Consider the following 22,844-nt stretch of genomic DNA (forward strand, 5'->3'; position numbering starts at 1 on the left):
TTCGCATAAAATGTTTATATAAATTAATGTGTTTTTTCCTCTGTATTTAAAATGACTCCATAATTGTTTCCTTTTACAGTTGTTTTGAAATTTTTGCCAAGCAGCTGTCAAACCTTCGAGAAAAGGCCCTAACTCACAAAGTCATAGACTGTGCAACAACTTGTAAGAGAAATGTGCAGTTCCACTGCAATCTATGGTCAAAAGTATGTCACTGAACACTACCAGTCAAAAGTTTGAATACACCTTCTCATTCAATGTTTTTTCTTTATTTTTCTTTCTTTCTACATTGCAGATTAATATTGAAGAAATCCAAACTATGAAGGAACACATATGGAATTATGTGGTAAACAAAAAAAATGCTCAACAAACCAGAATATTTTTCCTATTTTAGATTCGTCAAAGTAGCTGACTTTTTGCTTGCATGACAGCTTTGCACACTCTTGGCAATACTAAATACTGCAAGAGAGAGTCCTGTCTCATCGTCTGATCTCTGGAGGACTATCTCCACAGACATCACTCCGAACAATATAGCACAAACATCCAAGTTAGCAATAAACACATTTATAGTTCAGGGAAGGTCATCTGCACAACAGCACCCCCAAACGACAGAGAGAAGTAAATTTGAATTGATGTAAACCACTGTAGCTTATATTTATGGGGAAGGCAGAGCTTGTGTGAGTTTTAGGTTGGCTAAATGGTAAATGTTCTGTATTCATAAAAAGCTTTTCTAGTCTTGATGACCACTGAAAGCATTATATAGTAAAGGTTATTGCCATTCAGCGTTGGTTAAGTAAACAAAGTGTTGCAGCAGCAGTGGGTTAGTAAAAAACTTCCCCCTTTTTACTTCTTACATCTATGTCAAGTGGGTGCCAGTTACTCAACGCATTGCACAACCTTGTTACTGTGCAACTTTTGATTACTACAGAACTAACCCTAACCATAACCCTAACCCTTTTGGGTCAGAATTTACACTACCGTTCAAAAGTTTGGGGTCACTTAGAAATGTCCTTATTATTCAAAGAAAAGCACTGTATTTTTCAATGAAATCAACATTAAATTAATCAGAAATACACTCTATACATTGTTAATGTGGTAAATGACTATTCTCGGTGGAAATGTCTGGTTTTTAAGGAAAAATCCACAAAGGTATGTCCAGTGTTCTAATGGTACATTGTGTTTGCTAATCGCCTTAGAAGACTAATTGATGATTAGAAAAACCTTGAAAACCATTTGTGCAATTATGTTAGCACAGCTGAAAACTGTTTAGCTGGTAAGAGAAGCTATAAAACTGGCCTTCCTTTGAGCTAGTTGAGTATCTGGAGCATCACATTTGTGGGTTTGATTATTCTCTCGAAATGGCCAGAAAATGAGAACTTTCATGTGTGTACTACTCCCTTCAGAGAACACCACAAACTGGCTCTAACCAGAGTAGAAAGAAAAGTGGGAGGCCCAGATGCACAACTCAGCAAGAAGACAAGTATATTAGAGACTCTAGTTTGAGAAATTGACACCTCAAAAGTCCTCAACTGGCAGCTTCTTTAAATGGTACCCGCAAAATGCCAGTATCAACGTCTACAGTGAAGAGGCGACTCCGGGATGCTGGCCTTCTAGGCAGAGTGGCAAAGAATAAGAAATATCTGAGAATGCCCAATAAAAATAAAAGATTGATATGGTCAAGGAACACAGACATAGACAGAGGAAGTTTGGAAAAAAAATTTATGGACGGAAGAATCAAAGTTTGAGGTGTTTGGATCACACAGAAGAACATTTGTGAGACCCAGAACAGGTGAAAAGATGCTGGAAGAGTGCCTGACGCCATCTGTCAAGCATGGTGGCAGTAATGTGGGTGGGGATGGTCTGTGGCTGCTTTGCTGCTGGTAAAGTGGGAGAGTTGTGCAAGGTAAAAGAGATTTTAAATAAGGAAGGCTATCTTTCCTTACACTTCACAAATTGGGTTTTTCCCTTACGAGATCGTAGACCCTCAGAGATGGTACCAATCGATTGGGAGTGCTCGCATAAGTGGGGGTAAAGCCTACTCGCAAGTCTCTATGACCTTCTTAACCATAACAATAAACCTAGACCTAACCCTGACCCTGACCCTAAGCCTAAGCCTAACCCTAATTGCAACCCTAACCCTAACATTTCACAAATTGTGTTTTCCCTTCCAAAAACCAAACCAACCAAATTGGGGATGGTACCAATCAATCAGGAATACCCGCATTAGTGGGGGAAGAGCCTACTCGCAAGTTTATACAACCTTATATTTTCAAAATGATCACAGGTAACAGGTTCTTTGTAATATTTTTAACCATAGAACACTAACGTACAATTAGAAACACCATCACTGACGTCGGGTACATTTGACCAAATATAATATACCCGTTAAAAAATTCTTCTCATCAAAATATATTAATGTACAACAATAGATGGCAATTTGAAATACTCTTCTTTTATATCCTCCCTGCATCATTTACAACTTATATTGTATTCAACAAATATTCGGGTAAAAATAATCCGAATTTAGTGTTCTAGGGCTAATTATATCATAAGCCCCGGTAATCTTATTCCTATTCTGCCTACACCTGTCCTCTGTGATTCCTTTCTTACATTTTTTATTGAAGAAATGTAGTTTCTTAGATCATCCTTAACTATGTCAACTAACCATCAACCCCCTATCCCTCCCATGATCCCAACTGACTTTGGTCAATTCGAGCCCCTATCAATATCCTTCCTATCCGAGGTGGTTCCCCATCTGCGACCCACAATCACCGTCTGTCTTCTTAAAGAAGTCATTGACACTGTTGGCCCATGTATTATGTCAGTGATTAACACCTGTCTTCTCTCTGTTAGTGTCCCAGCTGTCTTAAACATGCTGTTGTACAGCTCTTGTTAAAGCAGGAAACCTTGATCCCTCTGTTCTCTCTATCTTCAGGCCCATTCGTTAACTGCCCTTCCTGTCCAAAATCCTAGAGAAGGTAGTTCTCACCAAGTTGCAGACATTTCTTATCAACAATAATGTAAATGAAAAATTCCAGTCAGGTTTCAAAACCGCATCACAATACCGAAACAGCTCTTGTAAGAGTTTTTAAACGATTTGATTTTAACTTTTGATTCAGGAGATTCTAACACTAACCCTATTAGGCAGCTGTGGCTGAGGGGTAGAGTGGTCGTCCTCAAACCTGAAGGTCGGCAGTTCGATCCCCAGTCTGAACGATCTGCATGCCGAAGTGTCCTTGGGCAAGATGCTGAACCCTGCATGGCCAACCCATAGAATAACAAAGTGCTGTGAATAGATGCACTGTATGAATGTGTGTGTGAATGGGTGAATGTAAAACTGTACAGTAAAGCGCTTTGAGTGGTCAGCAAGAATAGAAAAGCGCTATATAAATACAAACCATTTAGTACTCCTAGACCTGACGGCCGCTTTCAACACAGTCGATCACGCAATCCTAGTATCACGCTTGGACATTTTTTGGGGGATTAAAGGTACAGCACTCAGGTGGTTTGAGTCTGACTTAACTGATAGGAGTTTCTCTTTCCACCTGGGTGAATACTCCTCTGGGTAGGCCCCACTTACATGTGGGGTTACTCAAGGATCCGTTCTAGGCCCTGTCTTTTTCTCTCCATACATTCTGCCCCTAGCATAAATATCTGAAAAATATAATGTCTCCTATCACTGCTTTGCAGACGACATTCAAATAAACTTGACCCTGAACCATACAACTAGGACATCACTGCAGCCCCTCCTTGAGTGCTTCAATTATGTAAAATCTTGGATGGATTCAAACTTCCTCAAATTAAACAACAATAAGACTGATGTTATCTTATTTGAACAATCAGAACTGCAAGATGTGGACAATCTTCAGCCTTTGGCTTCTTATACTCGATCCACTCTAGAGGCTTTTCATTTTGAAAAGCAAAGTTCGTCAGATGTCAGAGGTAGCTTTTTTCCACTGCGAAAAAATTGCCAAGGTAAAGGCCTACCTCCCGCAAAAAGACCTAGAGAGAGTTATCCATGCATTCATAACCTCCTGTCTTGACTATTGTAATTCCCTGTATGTAGGCTTAGACAAATCCTCCATTAAACGCTTGCAGCTAGTCCAAAATGCTGCTGCTCGCCTGCTGACTAGGAAAAAAAAGAGACCATATCACACACATGTTGCGCCTCCTACACTGGCTTCCTGTTGGTCACATGATCGTTTTTAAAAACTTACCTTTAACTTTTAAATATTTTAACGAACTGGCACCATCTTACTTATCCGAAATTCTTTTTATACACACTCCAGTTAGGGAAACAAAAACTCACCGGTTCTCCCAGGCTTTCTCCTCGAGTTGAGTATATGTTTCATCGTAGCGGATTTTTTTATCCTATCGTATATCTTATATTTTATAAAATGTTTAGTTATTTCTTATTTTACATTAATAATTTTATTTTATTTGTATTACTTACACTATGATGTATAACGTTTTACAGTCCTTTTGTTGTACCATTAGCACAACCAAGTTGTTTTTGAATGTGCTATATAATTAAAATTGACTGACATTGACATAGATCTTATTGTTAATTTTTAGAGGAAATTTCTGGAAGGAGCCACACTTTTGTAACTCACACCCAAGGTAAATTTTTTTGACTCTAACCAATGAAAAAATATACCTGTAGGTTCTGCAAAGTCTGGGATTCTCACGTGTTTCTATTTCACAGGTAGGACTTATTCCTTTTTAATAATCACACGTTGTTCTCGGGCTTTGCTAGAGTGTAGCTTTCTCTTTTCAAAGTTTGTTTAGCCAGGAATGATTCCTTTGATGTCTTAGTATACACAGCTCCCACTGTCCCACACTCTAGCAAAGCCCTCGTCTGAGTAAAACACAGTGTGGCAGCAACATTGGGGTAGTAAACAAAGTGTGGCAGCAGCAGTAGGTTAGTAAACAAAGTCTGGCAGCTGTATTGGTGTAGTAAACAACGTGTGGCAGCAGCAGCCCTGGGTTAGTAAACATGTGGGGCAGCAGCAGCACTGGGTTAGTACACAACGTGGGGCAGCAGCAGCACTGGGTTAGTAAACAACGTGGGGCAGCAGCAGCACTGGTTTAGTAAACAAAGTGGGGCAGCAGCAGCACGGGGTTAGTGAACAACATGGGGCAGCAGTAGTCCTTGCTGTGACTGAACACACACGTCATTAAAAAGCGAGACGGCTGGGCTGTCACGTGGTTGTGTTCACTTCCTGTTTACTCTCTGCATGGACAGGCTGGAGTAAACCGATTGCAACACAGTTCTCTGGCTCTCGTCCTTCACTCCAACACCAGCAGCAGGTCTCTCGGCCTCTGGACAGACTTCTGCACAACTTCAATCTTTTCGCTGCTGGGATCGTGGTTACCAGGAGACATGGAGACGTGACATTGAGGAAACGTGAGCAGGCCGGGAGGGATCCCGGAGCTTTCCTGACCGCAGCTGACGAACTGCAGTTCGGTTGGCTGCTGCTTGGAGCCGGACATTACTTCACCTTGTTTCAGACCAACAGGGATCATGTGGTGGAGGACTACAAAGGTCTGAAATCGTGTCTAATGAGTTGTTGAGGGCTTCGTGTCAGTGGAAACGGAGCTAACTGAGCCTGGGCAGCTGAAGCAGTGTGTTAGCTAGCAGTGCTAACTGCGCGGTGCGAGTGGCTGCCTGTGGGGGCTGGCAGCGGCTTCTGTGTGGAGAGTGTAGCCGCTCGCCGGTGCCCTGACTTCACGAAGAGTCCCCGGCTCCGGCCCCCTCAATCGGGCAGTCAGGAAGAAGCTGGCTGGGAAGGGATGGCCTGGTCGGTCTTCCCGAACGAAAGGACAAGGTTCTGCGGTGTTTGAAAAAGGTCGAGTTCGGCTAGAGGCCACCTCCTCGGGTCGAGGCGCTATGATGGCTGCCTCGTCCTCCCCGGCCGGCGGCTTCACGGGCTCCGGGCTGTCGGTCAGAAAGAGCGAGGAAATAGCGGATTTGATAGATTTGTTTTCTAAGACGCAGTACAGAGCTAAGGAAGTCACTCCTCGGGTAAGTCTGTGCTCATCAGTACACACAAGCAGCACTATTATTCAAGGATGTCAGTGTTGCCATGTGTTGACACTAGGAATGTAATAACCCTCAAACCGAAACCGCGATACAAAAGTCCACAGGCACATGTCACGGTACAGGGTGACAGAACCGCAAAACTGCAAATCAAACCCAGACATTTTTTTTTACCATAAGAGGTGGAGCTCTTTGACTAAGCTGCACCTCTGAGAAAATAAAAGTTGTATTATTATTTTGGCGACATAAATATGAGTAGCCCAGTAGTTGCTTAAGTTTGACCAAATTAAATCCGATATCCTACATAAATAATAGATTTGAAAAAACGGATGCAAAGTGAATTCCTATGCCTCTCATCCTGTGACATTGTCCAAAGTTACATTTACATTGAGAATGGGAGTTTGCAAAATTTCCTTTTTGAATTTGAACTCAACATAATGTCAACTCATAATGATTTGATATTTATTAAAGGTTCATACCTCAAGGCACACAATCAAATCACTGCTTAAACTAGTTTACAGGTAACTATCTGCACGAATTTAGCGTGTCCCTTTTTTCAGATTAACAACAATGGCCCCTCAGAATGTTTGCATATCCCTTTTTTACCAGTGTAACTAAACTTATTTACATTTCAAACTACAACTCATTCAAACTACACATCCTTTTTCTAGTTAAAGTTCAGGACAAGCTAAATTTTAAATTTGCATGTGTCACGATAAAGTTTGGGGTTTTGAAGTAGCTCAACAACCCTGAGGATTTACCTTTGGGCAGAACCTAGTCAGCAAAACAAACAAACAAACAACAACCAAGTCTGTACCCATACGTGGATTTGAGGCATCGTTACAACCCTAACAGAATAGATACTGCTTTCAACTTCTCACCATTAGTTGTTGATGCTGCTTCTTGAATCTTTACGGTGTGCATTCATATCTGAAAGGAATGATATTCTGTCAGTGTTGTTAAATTCTCCTTATATTTAATCTTCATATATAGTCTTGTGAATTTTTGCAGCATCTCTCAGAGTACTTTGTCTTATCAAATGCTGTAGTTCAATTGACAATTCAATTACTTCATACATCTTCAATTCAACATTAGGTTACAAAATGGGCCAGCTGGATCAGTTCACTTTACTGGTAACTATGCCAAAATCTGAAACAGAACTTGTAGCAGCAGGTGTTAATTCTGTAAAGATGTTTTTCATGACTGATAACTTTCTGCTGGCTCTTTGCTTCTTTTCAAACCACTGACATGTTTGTTGTTGTCTTTCTTCAGGTAGAGGCGATAGAGAGGCGTTGTCTGGAGTTATTTGCCAGAGATTACAAGTACAGTATCATCCATAACGCCAATGGGGAAGTGTGCGGACATTACCCACGACAGATAGTTTTCCTGGAGTATGAATCCACAGATGTCGAGAGCAACAGGTACCTCTCAACTATTTTGCCAATTCATTGTTTTCCAATACAAAGTCCAGTCCACTCAGTTACCTATTACCTCTTTTTTGTTTGTGTCACTCTAATCATACACACCTTACTGTGGTTCAGAGAGCAAAGGTCACTCATCTCCTGTCCCTGTGATCAGATCAAGAGAGCAGAGAGCTGAACTGAAAGTTCTGTCACACAAGTGCATGTTGTCAACTGAAATAGGAAAACCATGCAGTCAGTGGAAAAAAGGGGGGCAAAGTACAGACACCAGCCTCATGCTACAGATAGTCATATTTAATTTCTAGGTCTGGGTCAACGTCACTTGCATGCTGTGATTTGGATATAAAATAATGAAAGCTGCTCAAAAGACAGTAATAGGAAAACAATCCTAGAAAATCTGTTGCCATTAAAGCTCGAGAGCTAATTTGTTTCACACATTTCGATTTGGCCACTAACCAGAATAAATTAATTAGAAAAGGAAACACTCAAAACTTCAGCAGAATCATTCCTAAAATGATTAATTGGTTGACTGAAAAATAACCAGCAACTGATTGAATATTTGTTTTAATTTTAAATTAAATAACGTATAATATTCTCTGCTTTCGCTCAAATGTGGCAATTGGTTACCTTGAATACATTTTTTGTCATGCAGTGATTTAAATACCTTTTTAGTTTTTTGTTTGTTAGCCAGACAAAACAAGCAACATGGAGACATCACTGTTTGTATGGAGAAATTATAAATTAGATCTTTTATAATGATAATGATGAAAAGCTCTTATATTGAGTAGGTGTAGAAGAAGATATACAATGGTTATTTCTGTCCATTGTGCAATAAATGATTGTTTATAGAGGGTAGAAAATAGGGCTGCTCGATTAATTGAAATTTAATCGTGATTACGATTATGGGGTAAAAGGATCTCCAAACTGCTATAATCGAGTTGAAACGATTATTTGAATTTTTTTTCGAAAGAGACTCGCATGCGCAATTCAGTCCTTCGCCCAAAGCATTCAGCGGCCCAGCTGACTGGCTCTCACTCTCAGCAGTAGTAAAGTGAAGGAGGCGAGTTGTGTGTGTGGTGATCGGCAGTGAAAAAAACAGAGCGAGTGGAAAAGCAGGGATGGTAGCAGCAGACCATGTAGCGGCCGTGTCGCGCACCGCTATTCTCATGGGCGCTCCCGTCTGGCTGTTCAGACCGGTCAGACCGGACCCAGATTTCTCCGCGCCGGTCAGTCGGTATAGAGTGTTAGGGTTGCCATCATAAGGGTTTGAATAACCGGAAACGGATATCCTGGTTTCACGGAGGAATAAGACACGCAGCCGTCATCAGTGTTTACCGGAACCGGAAGTGATTAAATAAATAAAGCACAGACTTCGTTTGAATAATCGTGATTTTGATATTGTCCAAAATAATCCCGATTATGATTTTTTCCATAATCGAGCAGCCCTAGTAGAAAAGTACAGGGGTGAAAATCCTGCACAGTCATCTGCTTATCCTTGATGTTGTGTATCATTCATTGTAAATCAGGCACAAATATGACTTTTGTCTGTTAAATTTTCACCGAAACTTGTTTAATTGATGATTTGATCATTCAAATGTTCACTAGTTAACATTAACACTAGTCCATCCACCCAAAACACTCATTCAGTCCATCTATTAATGGTTGTTAAATTTTTATTTGTGGCCGAGGCTTCATTTCCCACAAAACTGTAACCTACATCTGTAGCTAAGAACAGTGGTGTCAGCTGTTACCAAGTTAGTGTGTAGTGAACAATAGTTGTTAAATTTTTATTTGTGGCCGAGGCTTCATTTCCCACTAAACTGTAACCTACATCTGTAGCTAAGAACGGTGGTGTCAGCTGTTACCAAGTTAGTGTGTAGTGAACACCAATTGTTGATGTCAAGTGTTTTTTTATTAAATTGTCTCTATAACAGGCTAAATTCTAGTTTTAGTAGGCTTTCTAATGGATAACGTGGTACTGTGTATGTCCAGGTTTGAGAGCACATTGCAGATCAGCAAGCTGCAAGACCTAGTGAACCGGAGTAAGCTGGCTCGCTGCAGAGGAAGGTTTGTCTGCCCCGTCATCCTCTACAACGGCAAGGTACTGTAACACAAATGTAAACTACACGCTCTCCTCAGGGCTTTAATAGTATCTATGATAATAATTCCCCTCAAAAAAGCTTAAACGTTGCATGACAAGCCTCTTCAGTTTCTACATGGGAAACCCAGATTTCCAATCAAAAGTAAAACGTGACTGTAAACTTTGAAAAAACATAATATATGTTCCTTGTGTTTAGAGTACATAGATAAATTAGAAATTACCTGAAAGAAAACATGAATGCTCCAATCAATGACTGGGCACTTAAGCCTCTTGTGGTCAAAAGGAGTATTACAAATATAACCCCAAAATATTTCACATATTTTCACAGTTGACAGCAAATCATTTTCCATTTTTAATCACCTTTCAGAGCTGCTTTACATTTTATTGGGGTTAAGATTTTGTTTTTTTGCAATGAACCTATTGATGGGATAACCATTGAAATCATTTTTAAATATGAATCAGAGTGGTTTTCTGTCCAGTTCTGGCTGAAAGTTACAAACGCATCAGTCACACTAGTTGCCTTATTCTTTGTGGGATTTTTTAAAGTTCTCTTGGCATGGGTGCTGCTGCTGATGATTCAATGATGAAAATGTTAAATTAATGTAACTGATATAGTCATATTTGCTATAGTCATACAAGACAGGGAATTATATTAGTTCAGGTGAGTGCATGTTATGAAGCTTATACTGACCAACACTGTTAAAGAGAAAGGACCATGGCTGGTTTTGGACATAAAATGAGAAATATCTTAGTGCGATACCTCTTTGTAGAATGAAACTTTTTTCTGTGGCCACCACTTCCTACTTTTTACATTGTGGTGGTACAGGTGGCAGGATATAGATTATTTCATGATGGAGCGAACAGTAAAACGTCACTTTCTGATCTTGTATTGTCTTTTTCTTATTGCAGCATATTTGCAGGTCGTCCACTCTAGCAGGCTGGGGGGAGTTGTATGGACGCACGGGCTACAACTATATCTTCTCTGGTAGGATAAATACACAGTTGCACACACAGACTGACACACAAAGACACACAAACCCAATTTTAGCAAAAACATGGGAAGTTGTGGCTGGCTTATTGTTCCATGGATGTTTCAGTTCCCTATGTGTTCTCTGACCTGAGAATAGTTACAGCAATTGTCAGACACCTATTTTTTTTCCTATTGGGACTTAATGTTCCTCTTAGTTTTACAAAAAATCTTTTGTTACAAGCAGGTACTGTAACCATTAAAAGAAACCAAGTATATTCACAAGTGTCCATCCAAAGGTATTTACATTTTACCAGAAAATCTATTTATTTATCTTTCCATCTGCACCAAACCACAACCAAAACTATGTGGGAATATAATATATCTAGAGTAGCCCTTGGAAATGCCACTAAGGCCCAACAGTCCCCTTAAATCATATCAACTTGCACAAGATTGCACACACTCATAAACCGCCATACCTATAATATTTCATCACGATCCATAGATTATTCCCAGTTATAATATATAAAAAAATTGAATGGGTTCCCATCCTTCTACAAAAGTTTGTGGAAATACATTCCATAATTGTTAAGTAATCTTATTGACAAACAAACAAACAGAAAAGGGTGAATATAAAACCTCCTTGGTGGAGGTAAATATGACACTTATGTTTGTCTCATGTATTAACTTTCAATTGCTGTAATAAAACATTAACATGAACATAAATCAGGGTCTGAATCACAGACTGTACAAAAACATTGATGTAGACTCGGATTCCAGAAAGTTAAACGAATGTTGAGATGCCTGAAACCTGTAATCTCTCAAAAGACCAGCAGAGGGCGACGCCACTAGTCTTAAAAATAATTATTTTTCTATAGAAGTCTCAGAAAACGACTTCACTCCTCACTTGAATTATAACGTCAGTTAACATTTTCCTATGACGTTTATAGTTTTTATTTTATAGTTATTTTAAGTTTAGAGTCAAATAGACGATAAAGCATTGTATGAATAGGGGCTTGGATAGATGGACACCTATAAAAAGCATGTAGGTGCAGATTGCAGTGGCATGTGGGGACCGGGTGCAGTCAGTCAGGCCCCACCCCCTGCTCCTCTAAATGTGGTTCTGGTTTAAAAAAAGATGGTGCTGGACAGAATGTTAAACTTGTCACACCCCTTGACTATGACAAACAGCCCCACTGGATTGCTCCAGGATTTTGTCAGGGTTTCAAATCTCATAGTGACTCATTTAGTGATTAGCTCACATCTCGCAGAGAGATGATCTGAAGGATAGAACCCCTTTCTGGTGTTCCTCTTTCCAAAAAAATTGATACATGAACAGGTTTTGTTAGCACATGAACTGTTCTGCTAATGTGTTGTGTATATAGAATGTTCACAACTTGAAATAACAATATGTCTGTGTGTATGTATTTATGTATGTATGTATATATGTATGTATGATACCTCCGGTTCACCTTGTATACATGTGTGTGTTGCAGGGGGCAGTGATGACACGTGGACAGAGTCCGAAGAGGTTCTAGAGGATGACAGTGCCGTCAGGTAATCTGATTACTCACACAAGATTAGTAAACAGTGAACACCAGAATCTAGTTTGTTCTGAGTGTGACACTTATTACTTGTGATGGCTGTAAAACAAGCAAGCAAGCGACTGACCCCAGTGAAGGTGCATGAAAAGTGATGTACAACAAATTCTTTATCCATGCATGACACAAACTAAACTTAAAATGTCTCTTAAAATAAAGACATCGACCAAAGAATGTACCTTTTTTCTGGCAGAAGTTTCCTTATCTCAATTTGCCTCCACTTTTGTTGTTGTTGTCCTCAGAAACGGAGACTCGCAGCTCTTTGACAAGGTCCGAGGCCACGACATTAAGCTGCTCCGTTACCTCTCGATTCGTTACATCTGTGACCTGATGGTGGAGAACAAGAAGGTTAAGTTTGGCCTAAAGTAAGGAACAGCATTCACACTCTGGCTGTTATTTAGGTTACTGTTTGAACTTCTCTTTGTAGCAAGAAACCACAGGGAAGGAATCTGACTACTGGCTAGGGCTGCTTGATTATGGCATATATCCTGATTACGTTTATTTTGGTCAATATTGTAATCATGATTATTTAACGCAACTACTCACCGACTTTGGGAAAACTAAATGCGCTCATTGAACTTTAAAGAAAAATTATGATGTTAACAGATTAGAGTGTTTAGACTGCCTGAGTGAGCAGCGTAGTTTAGCTCCTCTGCTCTTTTTTAATAAACTACACGTAGAACTGATCTTTATAATAAGCTTATGAATTCCTTCATGGATAAGCAGGGCGTTGCTTCTTTTGCAATTATGAGGTTAAACACAGCACTGCTACTGACTCAGTGTATTGCGTATATACTTTAGATTTATGCAGATTAACTAAGTCAGGATAGGGCACTTGTGCTGGTTTTAATTTCTACACAAGAGAGACTTGGGATTTAGTTGTTTCCTCCTCCTGTTTGGGATTAGTATTTTAATACAGACATGACCTGATGTTTTTCAGAGATGCACAACGAAGCGAGAGGTTCTCATTATTCAGCTGGGTGAAATAGACTGAGGCAGAAAGTAAAGTATTAATTAACTGCGGAGATCACGTGATTTTCTTGACAAAAAAAAAGATAATGGAGTCAGCAGTTATCACCTCAAACTCTCATGAATTTTCACAGGCGTCTTCTGCGTGTATGACACCACTTTTTCCCTCGAGAGATATTTACTTCTTTTCTTTTTAGTTTTTTCAAATCATTGTACAGTTCTTGTTTATATTAAAAACATCAATCGATCATTAACATTTAGGTTGTACGCCGTATGTCAACCTTTCGGCTAATTATGTCAACAAAAGCTAACAGTCAGGAATTAATCAAACCTGGAGGCTAGTCAGACTGGAGGTGTTAGAAAAACTTCACAGTGATAAAAAGATAATAAATCTGTTTATAAGGCATTTACATGTAGCACTTTTAGATTGGCCTTTTTGAAGCAAATTGTACTTACTTGATTCTTGTTGTTCTGGGTTTGTTCTTTCACGGTTGATGCACTTATTGTAAGTTGCTTTGGATAAAAGTAAATGAAATGTAATGTAATGAGCATCTGCTGATGTGAAACATGCCTCGCAAACAAAGTCTCAGAAGATGCTCAATACAGAACGATCAGTGATGTAACAACAGAAATCTGGAGAACACGTCTTAGCTGAGGCAATCTCAGATCCACCAGTTCTATCTACTGAAGACGAATTTGCCCCTGGAGAAGATGAGCAATATTTTGGAGCCTCCGAGGTAGATGGCTAATATCTGGGCCATGGTCTTCCGTTATTGTATACTTTTTATTGCCCGACTAGTTTATTTTATCCAGTCGACCATTTATCCACACAAAGCACAAGCAGTGATACTTTTTTTGGGTATTTCTGGTCCAGACAACATTTTGGCTCATCTCTATACCAGCTTTGTGCCCATGAATGCAGAAAGAGCTTGTTTGTAGTTCTTGCTGTGAAATGACCAGTTATTAAATTCCTTCCCTTTTTTACTCATACTGGGTTTGGTGGGTGAATTACATAGATATACAAAATATTATAAAAGTTGAAATTGCTTGTGTTTTATCAGATTAATAACTTCTTCATTTTTCATACTTGAAGGAAGATCAAATCACATTTCATGACCTCCAGAAATGTGTCTACTTACATGTGTGCATAAATATATTCTGGTCCATGTGGAGAAATGCTTATGTCTCCCTGTCTGTGCAGTGTTACCTCATCTGAGAAGGCAGACAAGGCTCAACGCTATGCAGACTTCGCCTTGCTCTCTGTGCCTTATCCAGGTAAATAACTGTATTTCTCAGTCACTCCACTAGAGACACATACATACATACATACATTTGCTCATCAGATAATTGCGCCTACATTTGTATAAGCGTATGCATTTGCAGATAGGTATCAAGGAACAACATTCCCCAACTGAAACCTAATTTAAATTTACTAGATGGGATCTGCCCCAAATTGAACACACTCGAATGAATGATTGAATTATTCTCTGAGAAAAGGTTAAAAAATGCCCATGTCGCAAAGTTAGATAAAGTGATACATATTCCTTGATCAACCCCTGATACGGAGTAGCACATTCTTCCACCATATTTTGTGGTAATCTGCCTGGCTGTTCTTGCATCATCCTGCGGATAGATAAACAAAATACAAAACAGAATCTCATTGGCGTAGGCAAAAACCTGCACAAACCACATAAAAGAAAATTGTCGATATTATGAAACCATAACTGTCATCCTCATAAAGTTGAAATGCTCTGCGATTAGTTTTCCAACCATAAAATTCGTTTATATTCCTCACTGTGTGTGAAAACCAGTGAAGTTGAGGCTTAGACACAGACATGTGAGGGAAAGCTTAGTCTTCCAGAGATGCTCAAAATTGTTATGTGTTTCTTATCATCATCTGTCATTTTGAGATATGAGTTTGGAGTTTAATCTGTGACCATATGATAAATTACTTTTTCATCTTGTCTTTATTAAGGATGTGAGTTTTTTAAGGACTACAAAGACAGAGACTATACAGCTGAAGGTCTGGTGTTCAACTGGAATCAGGTACAATCAGTCTCTTTGGTGGTCATGTGGGAGGTTCCTTAATCCATATCAATAGTTAGTTAATTGTTAATAAATTGTGACTTGCAGTAGTTATTTAGGCTTTACTCGAGAACATACAATGATTCAAACATAGTCATAGAACATATATTCGTTTCTAGTTTATCTGGTTTTAAAAAGATAATTTGTGTACTTTATTTATAAGATGCAGCTGGAAAGAGCTTGAACAGATGTCATGGGGCAGCACAAACATAATCACACCAATTTAATCAGTAAAACCAGATTTAATGTAGTCTAGTTTAGTATTATCACAAGACTCAGTTATCTTGCAAAAATGGACAGCTGCCACCTCTGTAGAGTTTTCACAACTTCATGCTGCAGTGTTCATCAACACGACTGCCACAGCAAACAGCTCAGAACAGCTTAAGATTTGAGCCGTTTTGCAAAGAAAGCACACCTAGTGGTGCAGGCGATTACTAGAGTAAACTACAGTAACAAATACTACATGTCCTCATTTCCCCCATTGTCAGCTAATTAGTCGTCAATTGTTTAAACCATTAGTGGAAAGATAATTGATGAATCATTGAAAGCTCTGTAAGTCAACTTGTCTCTGTTGTACCAGTCTGATTTCACACTGTCTCTTTTGACAGGACTATGTGGATGCTCCTTTGACAATCCCTGTGTGCTTTACTCAGAACTTGAATATTGACTGGACTCAATACCAGGTGACATTTTCTCCTCTCCTCTCCTCTCCTCTCCTCTCCTCTCCTCTCCTCTCCTCTCCTCTCCTCTCCTCTCCTCTCCTCTCCTCTCCTCTCCTCTCCTCTCCTCTCCTCTCCTTTCATTTGTAATGTGTCACTGCCATCTGTTGTCCAACCTAAAAAGTGCTTTTGTCATAATTCATGAGCATTTGCACTGCACACCTACTGAAATATTTACATTGTAACCACACTCTGAAGCTTTGTCGAAACCCACCCGCTCTACCTTAACTTTAAAATTCAAAAACACCATGAAAGTCAGTCTGGATTTTTTTACATGTGATTCCAATTCTTCAGTTTTACCAACAGCGTACTTATTCTGGTGTGTATGTGTGTGTTTTTTTGTTGATCAGTCGTGGGACCTGGTGGAGCAGACCCAGAACTACCTGAAGCTGCTGCTCCACTTCATCAACAATGATGGTAGGTGGCGTTTGCGGCACTAGGATCCCAACCCTTCAGTACACATTGCACAGAGTCCAGACTCAGCTGTAGGGTTGCACACCAACATCCCCACAGTATCTGTATGAGTGCTTAAGGACTTGTAATTTGTAACTTTTTATTAAAATTGACATCACACCCTTGTCGAAAAGCTGAAACTTTAAATGTAGAAAAACAACAGAAAAAATTCATCAAATTCTCCATACTGATCCTGTGGTGTCATTCAAGTGTCCGTAAGCCCGGATATTACAATTCGATTTAAAACTGCGTCCTTGACACTATTTTTAACCTAAATGTCCACTACCGAAAGTAGTGATGTTCACATCAAACAGACTGGTTCATATTCACAATCCTTGTATGATCCTGTGGCTGAAGGTTATTTTGTATGTTGTTCCAGATCAGAGCGGCCTCCTGGTGCACTGTATATCAGGCTGGGACAGGACTCCTCTGTTTGTGTCCCTTCTCAGGCTCTCCCTGTGGGCAGTAAGTCCTCCTTCTCCTTCTTTTGCTATTTGTCAGTCTCCTTTATCCTCCTCTGGTTGCTCTTCACAAGACACTCAGCGACCTGGAAGATCGTTTAGCTCCTCCAACACTCATTAGTGAGTTGCCTAATGCCGCTGTGAATCCATCTGCCCAGGCCCCAGCGCCCCTTCTTGCTCATTTCATTTCAAACACGCACTTTAATTACACTCTTCTGTATTCAGCACCTTTATTAAAAATCTAACTGACATGTCATAAATGTGCAGCCTTTTTCTCCAACATGGTGAATACCGGAAGCTTCTAATGTTGTCACAGGCTGCACTTCAAAGTGTGTCCGTAGCTGCATAATATGTCATGTATAATTAGACTCTGGGGCATACGTATCTATATATCTTGCATACTACTTCCACCGTGAATTGTTAAACTAACCAGCTTTATGCTTTGCATTTAAAATTTAAATCGCCAGAGGAAGTGCAGCGCAGATTTTGGTGCAATTTGGATACGCGATACGTTCAATATTTATACAAATTGAATAAACACGTGACCAGCGTGTAGCTGTCAGTTTGTGGATGGGGGGGGGGGGGGGGCGGTGTGCTGACAGTCACTTGGTGGACTGAGATCTTCTATGTTTTCTACTACAGCAGTGGTCAGTAACTGGGTCAAACCGAGGGTTACAATGTCCTTCAGATAACTATTTTATTTAATGATATCGAACTCGTATATGAGCCAAAGACGTAAAAATAAATAAATTCAGTTTCATTATATGAAAAACATTGTCTGTTTATAAAAAATTTCTGTGTACACTGCATCCATCAAACAAACAATAACAAGTTACAGTATATTGCAGAACTGTTTGAGGAGGACTCACTAATGACAAGGAATAATTCTGAAGTAGCTCTGGAGCATCAACACAGGACAAGCTAACAGTCAAGTTTAGAATGGGCACTGCTCTAGTATTTTTAACCATGGGATATTTGACGGTTGTGTGACTCACTTTTTGTCATGTCACAGGACGGTGCGGCGCATGCCAGCCTGGAGCCAGCTGAGATCCTGTATCTGACCATCAGTTACGACTGGTTCCTCTTCGGGTAAAGAATTTACATAATCCCCATCATCATTTCATGACTTCCCTGGGAGCCGTAACTGAAAGGGCATAAGATTGCATGAATACTTTAGAGTTGCATTTGCAAAAATCTTGTTGCCATCTTGTTTTAGACACGCTGTGTTTGTATAATTAAATAGGGACTGGTTAATGAAGCACTGGGAGCATCATGAGAGGAGACAAATGTGACTTTGCTTTTGACCGCATTCTCTATCCTCTCTCTTTGTCTTTCTTTCTCACTCTAACGCACAAACTCACGCACGCAACAACACACCCACACACACACACCCTTTTGGGATACTCCATTCATAATTACTAGCACGATATCTCCAATTAGAGCTCATCAGAAGCAGAAAAGGTCTGTTCACTGTCATCTAGCCTATGAGATTCTACATCAGCAGGCTTGCCAAAACCCTTAGGACATTGGCCAAGCAGAAGACTAGTGTGTGGGACAACACATTATAGTTTTAATTATGGGGTTTACATGAGCTGCTAGTTGAATATTCCACATGTTACTGAGCATAATCTGATAATTATAATTATTTGCGTCAATACATCCAACGTTGATCTGCCAGTTTTAAAACACCAAAATTGAAGACTCCAATAACACGTTTTATGTAGACATGTACATGTCTACATAATGCGACTACAGTCACATTTTTCTAATATATTTGGATTTTTGCCTATTCAGAGTATGAACTTTTTCAGGTTAAGGTCATCAGAAAAATCTCTTATTCAGGTTGTTGGCCTAATCAGTTTAATATCAGATGATGTCCATGTGAATGCATGAGTGTCCCCTCCTCCCAATCACCTGTAGCCAAACTTTGTTAATGCTCGTCAATACAGTGAAAATTACATTTGAACATTTCTTAAGGACAAACAAAGGAAGTTGAACCTGGAGGGATGGTTTCAATGAGCGTTAAATTTGTTTGGACTCACTTAGCTAAAAGTTTCACTTTTACAATACAGAACACTTGTTTTATCAAAAGTGAATGGTAAAAATTTATTTTAATGCCACTTGTAGGATTTTAATTCAACATCGAAGATTTAATAATAGGTGTCTTAGCTTTCACAATACAGGGCTTTGTTGAATAGTTTGTTGACAGAAATAAGAGTCAGCTGATATTTATTTTCCATTGTTCTCTTTCTATTTCCAGTCACATGCTGCCAGATCGACTCTCCAAAGGGGAGGAGGTAGGTTTACTGTGGTGATGATGATGATGATGATGATGATATAGCATCCCTGATGTGTTAACTCAGATTCAAATTGATGAAGCGACTTCTAAATACAATTCCTTTTTATTTTTGAGGCTGAAATGCTTGAGACCAAACATTGATTTGTTCTGAAAGGTAATGATGAAGAGACTTTAACAATGGCATCTGCAAATGAAAGCGACAGCGTTTCATTCAGCCTCATTCAGACTGGGTCAAAACAGCATAATTTGGTCTTAACACATACGACATACATGTTCATTTGCATGAAGTGCTGGGAAGTGAGATCTGATACGATGATCACAGAAGACACATCCATTACACGTTTTGATGCCAGGGTTGAACACATGTACTTATTGCTGGCCACTCATAGGATATTTCAAGACGCATGTTAATATCAGGTCTGAACAGGGTGTGAGAGCACATGCCTCAGCCAAGGCCCAACAGTCCCCCGAATTCATTAGAGCTTGATTTTGATGTGGATCTGCACCAAAATGCACACAATTATAACTATTTTTCATCAAAATACATAAATGTTTCTCTGTGAAAATTTTGAAAAATACCTCAATATGTCACCAAAATTGAATGGGTTCTTTCCTGACACACACATTCTTCCACAAAGTTTTGATGGTAAACTATCCAGTAACTTTACATAATCCTGATGTCCAACAGTACAACCATCACACATATCTCGGTCACAAGCAAATTTAGGGGAATCCCTAAAATTATTGTATTATGCATTTATACAGTATAAAAGAATAAAACCCGATATGTTGTCAGTCATGCTCAAAGTGTGACTTCACTAAGAGTTAATATGGAGAAACACTATCACTAATAGCTTTCCTACAAAGGGAGAAATCTATCAGAGAAGCAGCAGAAATAACATGTAAATGCAGAGAAGTTTCGGTAGAGCGAAATGAAGCTACATCAAGTTTAACGTACTGTTTGTCTCCTCACAACTTTGACCAGTAAATAAACTAAGTGTTTACTCCTCTTAAAAATCGTGTCCTCTCTCTCTCCCTCAGATTTTCTTCTTTTGCTTCAATTTTTTGAAGCACATTGTCTCAGAGAAGTTCTCTGCTGTTAAGAAACAGAGGTGTGTACCGCCTTTTTTCTTTCTTTCTCTCTTTCTTTGTCTCTCTCTCTCACGTTTTCCCTTGCTTCGGTTGTGTAATGTGTTCACTCTTAAAGTGAATAACCAGATTCTCTCTGTTCTTTTGATCTGATGTTACTTCATCACATATTCTTTTTCTGACAGAAGGAAGAACTCTCACCTCAAAGACAGTGATTTCACTGTGGAGGATCTCTGCCAGTTAAGTAAGTCAGTGTGTCTCATGAGCCTCCCTCTCTATGTGACTGTACAGGCACCTCTCACACACATATAGTGGATGTAGCTCATTTAGCGTTCAGATTCACCTCTACCGACTATATTATATATATATATATATATATATATATATATATAGATACAAGTATGTTTTCATGTTCTCTTTGTGTCCGTGTGGGCTCTCTACACTTATATCGATTGTGGTTAGGTTTAATTGGACACTCTAAATTATGAACGCGATTGCAAATGTTTGTTTGGCCCAGTATGTTGGCCCTGTATATGCTGTAGACCTGTCCAGAGTGTGCCAAGCTCCTCGCCCAATGTCAGCTGGGATTGGCTCCAGCTCCCTTGTTGAAGCTATTATTATCAGTAACTAATAAAAAATACAGTTTGATAATAATTTAAGAATGTGTCTTGAGTTCAGGATCTAATGTCTTGGATTTTACAGGATAACATTACATCAGGATGGTTACAGTGGAAAAAAAAAAAAATTTTCCCTATGTTTTCATCATGACCTACTTACATTTGTTACAACTCGATAGAGCACATTTGATAATTCGTTTTGGTGACGTATTTGTGAGAGTATCAGCAGCCCCTGCCACTTGCTTCTGGTCTGATGCAATGAGGAATAACAAAGGTTGTGAGTGCTGCGAGCGCACAGTGTCAGGGTAGACACAAAGCAACGAGACTCTGGGTGATAACATAACCCTTTCATGTCTTTTGAATTGTGAGGCTTGGATTCAAAACATCTTGCATCACCAGCCTTACGTCTGTGGGCAACAAACCTTCTGTATAGTTCTATACAGTGTTTGGTTAACTTCTTTATGTAACACTCTCTGTTTCACAGGTGTAAATGGCGTCTTATGAGGTCTATTATATACCAAGTTTGTGTTGGAATGCTGAAGAAAACTCAGTGATAATAACCCTCACACACAATTACCAGAATAAACTTCCATCAAATGCTATGGAATTTGATGGAAGTTTATTTGTTGAAGATTAATGGTTGAGACCCATTTTCAAAATCTACTGTCAAGCAGACAACATCTTTTATTATTTTAACGTAAACACACAACAGATCGAAAATATTTCTGAATTCAAGTTTTACAGGTTGAAGCAGAACTAACAGAGCTTTGCTGTGTGTTTTGCTACAGAGACGAAGGATCGTGGCAGTGTGACCAGTCTCAGCAGTGAGTTCTCCCTCATTACTGAGGAGGTGAGCAGCAGCTTAAACAACGACACTGTGGACCTGTTCTCCAGCCAGCCCCAGGCCTCCAACTGGTCAGTATCACATAAACGCACATGCCAACACACACCCACTTTGAGGAAATTTGATTGTGAATATTTTATCATTAGTACATTGTTTATATTTTCATCAACAACATACTAAATAACTCCATCTAACTCAACATCTGTCCACATGTGACCACAGTTCTCTTTACGTCAGCTCACACTCTGCAATAGAAAGGGTCAACCGCCATCAGCCATCAGGAGTATTGTGGGGTTCAGTGTGTTGCGTAAGGACTATTTAGCATTGTGTGTCTTCATAGAGGGGGGTGCGACAAGAAATTATGTGAAAATACGGGACTATAATGCAAAAAAATGACTGTTAGTGTGGTCGCAATCTTTTCTTTTAAGGTTGTTGTGTAAAAAGGGACCATAATACCTTGCAACGATATTGCAATCATTAACGTAATGTTTAAAACCTTATTAATGGAGAAAATATTACATTTGTGGGTGTCTCTCCCAGCTTGCCGGTGATTCACAAGGCATTCTGGGTACCACAGGTATTGGGACAGCCTACCCCTACATGTGAACGCACAAAACGAAGGGGAGGGCTAGGGGTTGAAATGGGATTTGGCCGGAGTTAATATTAACCATCTACGACGTGAGACGTTCTCTAAGAACCAACTCCCTAAAACCTGAGAAGAACAATAAACAGTGAATCTATTTTAATCTCAGTTTATTAATGTGATTTATAATTTAAATTCAAAATTTTAAATGTGAGTTTTTGGTCAAAGGCAATGATTTACTATAAACAAACAAAGAAGTTTGCATCAGGTCAGTCTTTGCCTGTAGTTTGCGATAATACTGACACTTGCCAAAATATATTATTTTACTACTATATAAATATTAACTTCAACTTAATTCATAACTTCATATAACTTTTTAAGGCAGCAGAGAAACTTACATTTTAAAGTTGGACAGTGAGGGCTGCTCCTGGTGGTCACTGAATCAACATCACTTACAACAGTGTATCACAGGATGACAGGTCATTTGAATTGAGTCACGTTCAACTTGACTTTATTGCTGCTTCAGGTTTGTGAAATATAACTTCAGTCTTTAAGTCTGCTGTTCTCTTTCCTTCATTTCATCACCACTTGATAAATC

General features: G+C 39.3%; 1 protein-coding gene and 1 long non-coding RNA gene across 2 annotated transcripts in view; one reads left to right on the forward strand and one right to left on the reverse strand.

The window, feature by feature from the left end:
- LOC133959410 (uncharacterized) lies at positions 1–7,421 on the reverse strand. The gene is made up of 4 exons (XR_009921788.1): positions 7,286–7,421; positions 6,919–6,967; positions 3,134–3,252; positions 1–1,874 (listed from the first exon to the last, which is right to left on the reverse strand). It is a non-coding gene; the product is annotated as an uncharacterized LOC133959410 (long non-coding RNA).
- mtmr14 (myotubularin related protein 14) overlaps positions 5,193–22,844 on the forward strand; it is a 24,563-nt gene continuing 6,911 nt past the window's right edge. The window contains exons 1-16 of the mRNA XM_062394556.1: positions 5,193–6,022; positions 7,310–7,458; positions 9,451–9,559; positions 10,469–10,544; positions 12,023–12,083; positions 12,370–12,492; positions 14,298–14,371; positions 15,072–15,142; positions 15,790–15,864; positions 16,251–16,317; positions 16,733–16,818; positions 17,827–17,903; positions 19,075–19,111; positions 20,155–20,225; positions 20,388–20,446; positions 21,608–21,734. Coding sequence (XP_062250540.1) covers positions 5,888–6,022; positions 7,310–7,458; positions 9,451–9,559; positions 10,469–10,544; positions 12,023–12,083; positions 12,370–12,492; positions 14,298–14,371; positions 15,072–15,142; positions 15,790–15,864; positions 16,251–16,317; positions 16,733–16,818; positions 17,827–17,903; positions 19,075–19,111; positions 20,155–20,225; positions 20,388–20,446; positions 21,608–21,734 — 1,397 coding nt within the window. The 5' untranslated portion in view covers positions 5,193–5,887. The remainder of the gene's footprint in view (positions 6,023–7,309; positions 7,459–9,450; positions 9,560–10,468; positions 10,545–12,022; positions 12,084–12,369; positions 12,493–14,297; positions 14,372–15,071; positions 15,143–15,789; positions 15,865–16,250; positions 16,318–16,732; positions 16,819–17,826; positions 17,904–19,074; positions 19,112–20,154; positions 20,226–20,387; positions 20,447–21,607; positions 21,735–22,844) is intronic.

Source organism: Platichthys flesus, chromosome 2, assembly GCF_949316205.1.
Source record: "Platichthys flesus chromosome 2, fPlaFle2.1, whole genome shotgun sequence".
Lineage (NCBI taxonomy): Eukaryota > Metazoa > Chordata > Actinopteri > Pleuronectiformes > Pleuronectidae > Platichthys > Platichthys flesus.